Source organism: Canis aureus, chromosome 8 (assembly GCF_053574225.1).
Source record: "Canis aureus isolate CA01 chromosome 8, VMU_Caureus_v.1.0, whole genome shotgun sequence".
Lineage (NCBI taxonomy): Eukaryota > Metazoa > Chordata > Mammalia > Carnivora > Canidae > Canis > Canis aureus.
Window position 1 is genome coordinate 40,847,908 of NC_135618.1, and position 12,060 is coordinate 40,859,967.

The window sequence follows — 12,060 nt, forward strand, 5'->3', positions numbered from 1 at the left end:
ACGACCTTCAGCCCAGGGTGTAATCCTGGAGACCCGGATCGAGTCCCACATCAGGCTCCCTGCATGGAGCCTGCTTCTTCCTCTACCTGTGCCTCTGCCTCTCTCTCTCTTTGTGTCTCCACGAATAAATAAATAAAATCTTAAAAAAAAATAAGATGAAAAGTTGCAGAACAGTATGTATAATATAGTCTCATAATGAAATTTCCACCTTGAAAGAAACCTTTTTTTGTGGAGACAGATCGAGTTGTAGAAAGTATCTCTCAAACTGAACTTGGGAGTCCAGGCAGGGAGAGATTAATGACATTTTCCTTATGTATTTCTGTCTTTTGATTTGCCACAACAAGCATGTATTTGATAATGTAAAAAAAAAAAAAAACAGTGGAAAGACATTAGGTTAAACAAAAAAGTAACCAGTTTTTCATTCATAGTGCCATGTAAGGAGCTGGTGAGAGAGGCCACAACCCCTAACCACCTGCTGTGGGAGGGGCTGGGGGCTGGGAGGCTCCTGAAGGATGGGGGTGCACAGGGAGAGAAAGGGAGGAGCAGCATGAGCAGCACCAGTGCCAGCGAAGGGGGCTGTGTGCCTCCTTGCTCCCGGGGCACCAGTGCTGGGGGCCGGGGGCAGTGGGGAGGACCCTGGCCAGGTCATTGGTTAGCCCAGCCTGGCTCTTCCCATTTGGCCATGAGGGTACAGTGAGGTCCGTGCGACTCCCCCCTTGGGCAGGGCAGTAGTGACCTCGGAGACCAGATGGGCTGCTCTGGGTTCGGGGATTACACCCAGTTGTCACTCTCCTCTCTGTTTTCTCAGCTGTCACTATCGCAATGAAGAGGGGCAGTACTCTTTTTAAGATGTATTTGCTCAGCTCCCGGGGGTTTCAGGAACCTCTGCAGAGAGGCACTATGTCATTTTCCAGGCATATACAGTCAGCTTGGTGATTTGGAGTTCAGAAGTCAGTGTGCTCCAGAAGAGCAGATTGACAGTCTGAGCCCCCGCCCCTGTGCTCTCAGGTGGCGTGTTTTGTGCCTGTTCACACACAACGTGAGTCTGATGAGCTGTTTCCCTGCTGTACGTTGTGCCACCAGAGGCTTGGCCATTAGTTTACCTGTATGCTTAAGGGTTTCATTTTTCTTCTCTTTATCAGGAAACCATAAATACAGGCCCTTTTGTGATGCGCTCCACATGTCGGAGATGTGGGGGTCGAGGCTCCATCATCACGTCCCCCTGCGTGGTGTGCAGAGGAGCAGGACAAGCCAAGCAGAAGAAGAAAGTGATGATACCCGTACCTGCCGGTTGGTCCTGGGCTCTTCCACAAACCAAGGGCTGGGAGAGCTGAGGCCCTGGTTTCCTTGTCATTGGGCTCTTGTGGTTAAGGGACTCAGCCCCCAACTGGAGGGCGTGCTAGGATCTCCTTGGATTTTCCTCTTTGCACTAGTTTTCCTGACAGTCTACCCTCGCATGCCACATTTTGCAGAAATGACCTGGCATGCCTCCCCTGTTTCTTCGTGGCGCTCCTCCACCTTCAGTGGACGAGGCCAGCGTCGTTCCCCACTGCCAGCCCAGTCTGCACCCCACTTCTCCTCCTGGCCCCGACGGCAGCCTGTGACTGCTCTCCCAAGCTGGCTTTCTCCATGCATGGAGCCTGCTTCTTCCTCTGCCTGTGGGCAGAAGTAATCACGTCACTCACCCTGAAGGCCATGTGGTGACTCCTGGCGCAAAGAAATGCCTCCAGTCTCAGCCCCAGCTGGCGTCTTCAGCCTCTCTTCTTGTTAGTCTCCCCTGGTTGCCTTCCTGACTTTGTTGTAGCTCCTTGAACAGGCTGTAATGCCTTCCAGGACAGAGCCTCGGCATATGCCACTCCGTGTCTGAAGCTCGCTTTCCACCTTCTTTTCAGAGGCTGACCTCTCAGAGCTCCCAGCTCGAGTGTCACTTCCCCAGGGCAGCCGTAGAATATCTGTGTCCTTTCCTTCTGAGAATGTGTCCCTCTTCGCAATGATGTGTTTGTTAGTGTAATTATTTGGTCAATAACTGTCTCCTCTACCAGACTCTGAACTCCCCAAGAGACTACAAGGACTGGTAGGAGCAGGGGTCCAGGAAACTTGGGTAAATGAATAGAACGTGCTTTTGTTTGGTTATCAGTTACTGTATTTGCACCTTGGAAGGGTTATACTTATTGGATGTGCTGTGGATAATTGTGTTGCTCATTAACAGGCATGAGTAAAAAACAAAACAAAACAAAACAAAAAAAACAGGCATGAGTAAGGAAGTCAGTGGTTTGTACATGGATCTAGGGCAGAAAATTCTTTGGGAGGTCCCGAAATAATTCTCCCCTTTTGAACTTTTGTTCTTCCTTCTAGGAGTCGAGGATGGGCAGACTGTACGGATGCCTGTAGGAAAAAGGGAAATTTTCATCACATTCAGGGTAGGTGCTGTGCTTGTACAGCCTCTCTGCGGCCCTTGCCTTCCAGGAGGGGATACGGCTCAGTCTTCTCGTTGGACAGAAGTTGCACTTCATGGGAGCCTGTCTGGCCATCTGTTTCTAAGGGCAACAGTGGCCAACTCTGTGGGGTTGTTAAACACCTGTCACGTTAAACCTTTGTGCTGGGTCTGGACAGAACAACGTTCCCACGAAAATATAGAACACCTTTCCTCGTGTTTTTAATTTACATATTGAATTGTTTGTGGGGATAGCAAGTGCCAGAGGTACAGTTTTATATACTGTGTGCAGGGACAGACTAGTTTACTGATACGGGGGGATTGTGAGGGAGGGAGTGCCCTTTGCCTGCAGCCCCTCCAGGTACATCCCTAAGGAGAAAGCCACACAGGTGCAGCAAGCGGAAATCACAGGCTGCAAGCAAGATACCTTCACTCATAATAGCAAGACTCTGATAGAAGCCTGCTGCCCTGGGAGAAGAGCGTAGCTGAGTGAACCACATGATGGCCAGAGTGCCTCAGAGCAGTCAGAGGAAGAAAGCAGAGCCACATGTGTCATGTGTCAGCATGACACATTTCGAGACTCCTCAGTTGCCAGTGAGGGAAAGAAAGCAGATTGCAAGCAGATGCAGGGAGGAAGCCTGTCTGTACACAGCTTACATATGAGATGGTGTTACGTGTTATTTGAGGACACGTGTGTATACGTGGGAATGGTAACTACTACATCCAGCATGGCAGTCACTGGAGGAGCTGGGACCCTTCACCATGTCCTGATGTCTTGTTACCTCAGCTGGGTTGTGGGCACTGTGTGTGTGTGTGATGTTATTTGGCTGTTCATGTGTATGTGAAATATTGCATAATGTAAACAAAGATAAAAATACTGTAAAGTGTGAATTGCTAGACCAGGGGATCAAAACAAAGGCAGCCTGCTAGAAGCCAGGCTTTATGACGGGCTCAGTAGGGGCTCCAGACCCCAACCCCAAGTGATAATAGACAAGAACACAAGGAGGGGACATCACTGCAAGGCAGGGAGTGTCTTTGAAACCCAAAGGGTAGATCATTCCAGCATTGCCTGACTGTCTTGAGGGAGTTTGTACCAAATATATGTTTGGAAAATAAACTGTTTGCCTTTGTAGAAGTACTAGTCTGTTTCTTTAAACCTTCCAGTAGAGTAAGATTTTTGTTGTTAATGTTCAAAAAGCCGATTTTACTTTTTTGTCAGTTGGAAGGCTTGATCTGAGACTGACACTCTTGCATCGCAGTATAGAAATGGATCTGTGATAGATCCATTACAAGTATAGAAATGATGTGTAATTGTTGGAGCCGGGGTCCTGTCCTGCTTCTTTGGTCAGAATACATTCTCTCTCGGTACTATGCTCTTCACACAGAAGCAGTGTAACCATGATGCATGCCAGGGCCTGTGCCCAGGCTGCTGAGATGTGGGACTGTTGTCCAGTCTCAGGACTTCTCTGTGCATAACTGTATCTCTCCTGCTTGGCCCTAGGTGCAGAAAAGCCCTGTGTTCCGGAGGGACGGTGCAGACATCCACTCCGACCTCTTTATTTCCATAGCTCAGGCTATTCTTGGAGGGACAGCCAGAGCGCAGGGCCTGTACGAGACAATTAACGTGACGGTAAGAGGGCAAGGATATCTTTGCCAGTCTTGCACTTCATTGCTTTTTTCTGAAATGGGGTTGAGAAGTGGCCAGAAACTTTGAACAAGCAGCATGTTGGGGACTCAAAGGTCTGGGGGAGGTAGGAAGAAGGTCAGGCCATTCCTTGGGTTCACACCACAGACTGGGCCTTGACTGTGAAATTGCTAGGGAAGGCAATCCTGGGTCGTGTCTACTCCTCTGTGGGCACCAGGCAGTATGCGCCTGTCCCTGTCTTGGCTTTGCCTCCTCCCAGCTCTTGCTCTTCATGCTCCCTTTCTCCTCCTTGTGGGCTCACCTCCCCAAACTGCCCACAAGTCCCCTTCACAAGCTCCGCTTTAGGTGGACTTGGGTTTAGCCGGTTTGTATAGAAACCTGAATGGCAGTTTTTGCCTAGGAGTAAGTGTGTAGTGAAATGTTTCTATTTGAGCAACTGGAGACCAAGGCAAACCACAGATTTCCTTTCTTTATAGATACCCCCTGGGATTCAGTCAGACCAGAAGATTCGGATGAGTGGGAAGGGCATCCCTCGGATTAACAGCTACGGCTATGGAGATCACTACATTCACATCAAGATAAGAGTTCCAAAGTGCGTGCCCACGTAGCCATGGTGAGGTCCGCCCGATCTCCGCACCTTCCCCACCCAGCAGGACCCAGTTGAGGGCTTTTTTACCTGCCAGGCCCTGTGCTGAGCCCCGCCGGCCTGGGCCTGCTGTCTGCTGCTGTGAGCACTGAGGCTTGTGCACGCTTGTGGTACTTCCTCCCTCTAGTCAGGTGTGTCCTGCCGAGTGCCCCCTTGCAGATTGGGCATAATAAAAAGTCAATCTCGTTAGCTGCTAGGAAATTGAGTAATACATAGGGCACACGTAGCTGTAGCCACTGCTGTTGATGTTGTTATTTCTGCTCTCAAGGCACTGGGGCTCTGCTGGGAGAGACAGATCTGTGACTGAATCATGGCACATGATGTCTGTGTCATCTGGGAGAAAGGTCCGAGCGGAGTGCTGTGCGTCCGACCCTACTGGGCAGGACCGGCTTTCCAACACTCCGTTTAGTTAACTTCCTACATAGAATGTTTGTAAGAGCCCCTCCCCCCTTTAAAGTAAACTATTTAGCATTTATGAAAGCTGTTTAAAAACAACTTAGGGTGGGGTGCCTGGATGGCACAGTCAGTGAAGCATCTGCCTTTGACTCTGGTCATGATCCCAGGGTCCTGGGATTGAGCCCTGTGTCGGGTTCTCTGCTCAGTGGGGAGCCTGTTTCTCCCTCTCCCTCTCAGCTGCCCCTGCTTGTGCTCTCTCGCTATCAAATAAAATCTTTAAAAAACAAAAAAACTTAGTGTATTTTAGGAACTTTTCTTCTTTCCTAACATTGTGTTAGTTTTCAGGTGTACAACGATTCAGTAATCTGATAGATTATATGGTACTCACCTTGATGAGCATAGTTTCCATTTTCTTTTTCTTAAGATTTTATTTATTTGAGAGAGAGTGAGCATGAGGAAGGAAGGGCAGAGGGAGAAGCAGGCTCCCTGCTGAGCAGGGATCCTGACTTGGGGCTCAATCTCAGGACTCTGGGATCATGACTTGAGCCAAAGGCAGACGCTTAACTGACTGAGCCACCTAGGCGTCCCAGTTTCCATTTTCTTGATTGAAATTTTGAGGATAGGGATACCTGGGTGGCTCAGTGGTTGAGTGTCTGCCTTCTGCTCAGGGGTGATCCCAGAGTTCCGGGATCAAGTCCCACATCAGGCTCCCTGCGAGGAGCCTGCCTCTCCTTCTGCCTGTGTCTCTCATGAATAAATAAATAAAATCTTAAGGAAAAAAAAGAAAAGAAACTGTGAGAGTATGGCTCTTAGTCTCAGGGTGTGTGTGCCTGCCAAGTCAGGGGCCCCACATTTCCCACATACTGATAGACGAAATGGCCAAGCCCATCATTTAAAGCGCTGCCTTGAGGAAACACTCAACTGTGTTTGGTCCACAGGAGACTGACAAGCCGGCAGCAGAGCCTGATCCTAAGCTATGCCGAAGATGAGACCGATGTGGAGGGGACGGTGAATGGTGTCACCAACACAAGCACGGGTAAGATGACATGGTGGCATGTAGAAGTCCTCTCAGTCCTTGGAGGACGCACAGTTCAGAAACATGTTGGGGTTTCCACATGGTGGGGGGCGTGGTAGAAAGAGGGGACCTGTGAGCTAGGAAGAGCTGAATGCCAACCGTTCCAGAGTAAAGCCACCCTAATTTACTCTGTGTGTGCTGAGGTCAGGAGGTCAGAGAGCACTAGCACGCCTCCAGCCAGAGAGCAGCTATATGTCTCCAAGAGCTGCTCTTAGAGTTCGAGTTCTATCCATGGTTCTGCCACCTGCCTTGTGACCTTGGGTACATCCTGGTAAGACACTCATTGTAGCAGCTTGAGAAGATGGATCTGTAGGCTTTCTGCAGTCCTGACCCAGAATGCCTCACTGAGACCTCAGAGCATGTTGTAAACAGTATAAAAAGTCTATCACATGACCATAGATCTGCCTGTGTTCAGCAGGTCTGATTCTGAATTTGTCTGGCCATGAGCAAATGCCTCATTCACCCAGATCTCCAGTGTCATGCTCTATCTGGGACTGTATTTACATATTAGTGATTTGATTTCAAAATGCCAGCAGGCAGGAGCTTTGGTGATGGACACCATGGCCGTGGCACCTCTTCCTGTGGGAGGTGGGGGTGCACTGCAGAAGAGATGCTGGTCCGTTGTTGGTCGGGCTCCTGCTCGAGTGGGGACAGGCTGTGTGGATGCACTGGCTTCAGCTGCCCATGCTTCCTCCTCGTTGCCTTGTTGTGTTTTTGTTTGGGTCCCATGTCCTCAGAGCCTGAATGGTCAGTTGAAGCAGGTGGTAGGAGTTTCCCAGTGAGGTAGAGGGCTTGGTCTGGGAGCCCAGGTTTGGCGGTCCCAGCAATAACAGCCTCTGCATAGAATTTGTTGAGCTGCGTGGAGTCCAGAGACTAAGTCCACTGTGTAAATGCAGCTACCACAACTCCTGTCTGTAGCCTGACCAAACGTGGAATGGTTTGGTGCCTGGACTTTTATATTCTTGAACTAAAACCAAGTGGGACTAGCTCTTTCATGTAATTCCACTTGTGCTCCTCTACCGTCTTCCTGGACTGCAAATGTTCCAAGTTACCTAGCATGGGAGACTTGCTTTACAGACACCCCAGCTTTCCTCCTCTCCCCACGTACAGAGGAGCTTGACATCTGCCTGAGTGAGCCTACGGAGGTGACGTAGGTCTCATTCACTATATTAGAACACTGGTGTTTTTGTAAACTCCTTTCTGGTAGTTTAAATTGAGAGTTGTCCTTCTGACCCTCGTGATTTTCTCGGTTCTTTGTCCTGGTAGCTAGTTCCCTTTCCTTTTGTTTAGCCAGGATTTATTGGGAACCTCTTGTGTGTCAGACACTTTGCTACTTCTTCCTTTTAAATTTCTGTTGACATAATTTTGCTGAGTGTAGCTTAACTTTAATATATGCATTGAATACATTTCTGTAAGTTGTTTATACGGTAAAGTAGGTATGCCAAATTATTTTTCCTTTCCCACTCACTTTCATTGTTATTTCAGAGTTGTATTCCAGTGGGAAAATTGCCTCCCATCCATAAATTTTTATTTATTTTTATTTTTAAAAGTATTTTATTTATTCATTTGGGACAGAGAGAAAAAGAGCGAGTGCATGCACAAGCGCGGCGGGGTGGGGGGAGCGGGGGGTTGCTGACAAGAGTCATTACAGATAAAATTCCTGGGCATCTTTGCTTTCCTTAGGGGAAGGGGCACCTGGAAGGCATTTGGGATAGATACAATTACACAGGAAACTGACCTGAAGTTTTGGGGGGATTTGATGTCTCTTGCTTATTTTTGGTCCCTGATGCAGCTGGTGAAAACCTTAATGGCTGGCCCTAGCTTATCTCCCAGCCTGTGATCTAGAAAGTCCAGAAAGACACAGTGTGCTTAGGGACTCTCAGTGCTTAGGGCTAAGCAGCAAGACATGAGGAATCAGGGCACTCTGATGCTACTGCGGGACTTTTTGAGTTAAAGGCAGAGTGGTTCATTGTTTGTGTTTCTGGGTCATCGTTAGTTCTTGGTGACAACACACATACATCCATTTAACTGTAGGGGTAGAAACCAGTCCCAGAGCTCAGTATTTGGGGATCCCGCTCAGTATTTGGGGATCCCACCTGCTGTTTGTCTTCTCTGGTGTAGTTGATGGTGTTGACCTTTACAGAGGGTGGAGGCAGAAGAAGATGAAGGGAAAGACATTTTAATATAACGAGAGGTACTCTGCTGACTCAGCTTGTGTGTGTAGACAGGGAGTCAGGCTGTGAGTATAGACCTGCACCTCCACCTGTAGGGTGACCTGGTCCTCAGAAATCAGATCCTGGAGTCCTGTTGGCCTCTGTTTCTTCAAACATAAGTTCATTTAGTGTCCGTCATGTGTTAAGAGGTGCCGTGCAGAGACAAGGCCCCTGCCTTCATCTGTTTACAAATAACGGGAGAAGATGGCAAGCACTGAACTCTAGATACATGCCAGACCCTCCTCATAACACTAGGAGTTTGTGCCCATGGAGAAAACACTTTGGCCCAAAAACATGGCACATATTCATGGGATGAGTATTACCTATTATTCTTCTCCTGGCATCACCTTACAAACAGCCATCAGGCAGTTCCGACTTGGAATCCCTGCCTGTACTAAGCTGACATGTTTCTTCTCTGAATCCCTCTGCACTAAGCTGACATGTTTCTTCTCTGAATCCCTCAGCACCTCATATAGCACCTGGTGCAAGGCTGGCTCACAGTAAAGGTTGGCTGAGTTTTTTTGAATTCATTTTCCTAACCATCGGATGGGAGATGCTTTGAGAGGGATGGGAGTTGTAGGCCTGTCTCAGGAAAGAGACCTATGGCCTCGGGTTTGGCCTCTGTGTGTGTCGGCTGAGCAGCCATCTGGCTGTGGTCACTTCTGAAGGTGTAGACTTGGAAATGCTTGTGTAGTGCCCATTCGGCCAGAGTGGGCTTCTACCACGGGCATTTCCTCTCTATTCTGAAGGCAAAACTCACATACTGGCTGTGTTTGAAGAAGCTTTGGAAGCAAAGTGTCCATGTTTGTATCCCATCCTAAAACCTAAATGCACCTGAATGTCCCTCCTCCTGCCCCGGGCAAGAAAAGCAGCGTATTGATAGACTTTGTCATCTTTGTGCATAGTTTATTCCTGACATTTGGTTCAGAATTTTATTTTTTATTTTTTTTAATTTATTTTTTTTTTAAGATTTATTTATTTGTTTATTCATGGAGACAGAGAGAATGAGAGAGAGAGGCAGAGAACACAGGCAGAGGGAGAAGCAGGCTCCATGCTGGGAGCCCGATGTGGTACTTGATCCCGGGTCTCCGGGATCATGCCCTGGACGGAAGGCGGCGCTAAACCGATGAGCCACCTGGGCTGCCCTGGTTCAGAATTTTAAATTCAGTGCTTATATCCTTTGATACCCCTGCCAGTAAACCTTCTTCCTGAGGGAGACCGTAGTCCTTTTATCCAAATTTAAAATAGAGTCAAGGGGACACCTGGGTGGCTCAGTGGTTGAGTGCCTGCCTTTGGCCCAGGGCATGATCCTGGAGTCCCAGGATCGAGTGCTGCATCGGGCTCCCTCCATGGAGCCTGTTTCTCCCTCTGCCTGTGTCTTTGCCCCTCTCTCTCTGTGTGTGTGTGTGTGTCTCTCATGAATAAATAAATAAAAGCTTTAAAAAAATAAAATAGAGATGAGAGGGTGTTCCTGGTAGTAGGGGGTGAGAATTTCTAGGTGTGTCTGTTTTGTAGTTTTATTTTTTTGTTGTGAACCATGAACCAGTTAATGAGGTACTTATTCTGGGGACTTTGGCCACCTTAGCTCAAATACCTGTTGCCCTGGTGCATAACTGCTTCCTGCCTTCTAGGTGATGAAGACAGCAGAGTTGGGGGAGGAGGGTGACAGCAATCCAAGTGTTTCTGTGCCCTATCATGACTGGTAGCTAACAGCTTGGGTTCTGATGTCTGCTGATACAGGGCCCCTCTCTGCTGTTGTTATCTGTAAAGCCTTATGTAAATCACTTCCCCTCCCCAGGCCTCAGCAGTAGCATCTGTAAGTTGGGAATGATAACTGCACCCATCATAGGGTGATCATGTAGGGAAAGCATCTGACACGGTACTTGGCAGAAGCTCCATCAGCTCTAACTCATAATGACGGTGCACACATGCAAAGATTTGTTATCCTGAACAAGAACATGATGAAATTCAGCATTTGTGCTCTCCTTTGTGTCTGAGGAGGCCTGTGAGTGAAGGGAAATTTCTGGTTTATGGGTTGCTGTGGAGCAACTTACTTAAGTCTTTGTTACTTAAGTCTTTATGTAAGAACGGGATGTGAAGGACTAAGGGAAGGCACACATGGCCTTGTCATCTATGGAAGTGGGCACCTTTGCTCTGGTGATTGTGCAGTGCCCAGGTCCTTCACTGGGGAGCCCTGGGAGTCGGGGATCAACCTGGGTATCTTGGCTTTGGTGATTGCTCAGACCTTGGTTAGCACATCTTGTTTGGGCCCACTGTTCTCTCTCTGAAGACATTCTGGAGCTTTGAGGCCGTGCCAGGTCCACAGGACTACCCAGGGGGCTGAACCTGGGATGACTTTACCCACCCCTGTTCGGGGTCTGGTACCCAGAGCTTTGGCCTCTTACTGACTGAGATCTTGGGGACCATGACCATTATTACTGTGCTATGTGCTGTACTTTGCATATGCATCCTAGCATGTTAACAACGTGCCCTGCAATTTAAAATACTGAGTACTGGTGTGTAGTCTAGCTCGTGGCAGAAGCTTGTCCTGCCTCCCTAGTGTTTGGCAGATCTTGAAAAGGATGTGTTTATGAAGCAGACTTGATCTCCATAGTCTGCCTGGAGAGCAGCTTCCCTTTGTCCAGAGCATCTGGGCTCAGATGGTCTTAATGTGGAGGCTGCCCACTGACATCCAGGGTCCCCCACTATCATTGTTACAGGTTAGAAGAAGCGCACATGACATGGGATTCCACAAGGTGGCGAGTCCCCTCCCTGAATATCCCAGAGATGTTAGGTGCACACGTATGGAGCATGGAAGCTGATTAGTTGATCTTGGCATGTGTTCTTCACCTTCTTACAGTCATTAAGAGCTTGGGTTCTGGACCCGTCTCTTTGGGTTTGAACTCTGTTCTCCCTCCCACCTGCCAGCTGTGTAACCTTAGGCAAACTACCTAACATCTCTGCATTCGTGTTTTGTGTTTTTTACTTTTTTAATCTGTGAAATATACTGGTAAAGGATTGAATGAACTACCATGAAATCTGTGTGGCTTGGCCTGGAAGGCATCTGGCACTTGGCAGTTGTGACAGTTGTTACAATAGAGATAGCTGGTCATCGTCCCTCTCTCTGTCTTGTTGCCCTGTTGTGGACCAGTGACTCGAGGAGCAGTTGGGACACTATAGCACCAAGTGGCCTGTTTGCTTCAGTCACAGGCCTGAAGCCAGCCTGGGAGTGGTCCCTTCCCTCTCAGGGTGGTGCTTGGTGGCTTCTGGAGCCACCAGCCTCTGGGTGGCCAGGTGTGGGGAGGTGGGGCCAGGGATGGGACTCCTGGAGGTGGCGCCCTTGACCCCAGTTCTTTCTGCTGTTTGTGCCCAGGTGGCAGGACCATGGATAGCTCCGCAAGAGGCAAGGCTAGGCCTGAGGCTGGGGAGGACAAGGAGGGATTCCTTTCCAAACTTAAGAAAATGTTTACCTCCTGATACCCAGCCGAGGTAGGAAAACCCTGAGGTTTCTTCCCCTTTGCTTCCTGGTGAACTAATCCCTGTTTTCCCTCATTTTAACAAACATTGTACCCCCCCTTCCCCTACTCCCAGGCTTGGAAGAGGTGCCAGTCTGGGTGTGGCGCATCTGGCTCCACTCAGGACCAGGCCTCC

General features: G+C 48.8%; 1 protein-coding gene across 3 annotated transcripts in view; it reads left to right on the top strand.

The window, feature by feature from the left end:
- DNAJA3 (DnaJ heat shock protein family (Hsp40) member A3) overlaps positions 1-12,060 on the top strand; it is a 47,174-nt gene that overhangs the window by 21,165 nt on the left and 13,949 nt on the right. For 2 of the 3 annotated variants that reach the window (XM_077906435.1, XM_077906433.1), the window contains exons 6-10: positions 1,143-1,290; positions 2,356-2,420; positions 3,936-4,064; positions 4,556-4,671; positions 6,060-6,157. In XM_077906435.1, the coding sequence (XP_077762561.1) occupies positions 1,143-1,290; positions 2,356-2,420; positions 3,936-4,064; positions 4,556-4,671; positions 6,060-6,157 (556 nt within the window). Of the gene's footprint in view, positions 1-1,142; positions 1,291-2,355; positions 2,421-3,935; positions 4,065-4,555; positions 4,672-6,059; positions 6,158-11,782; positions 11,899-12,060 lie in introns of all 3 variants that reach the window. The other variant, XM_077906432.1, reaches the window with a different exon arrangement.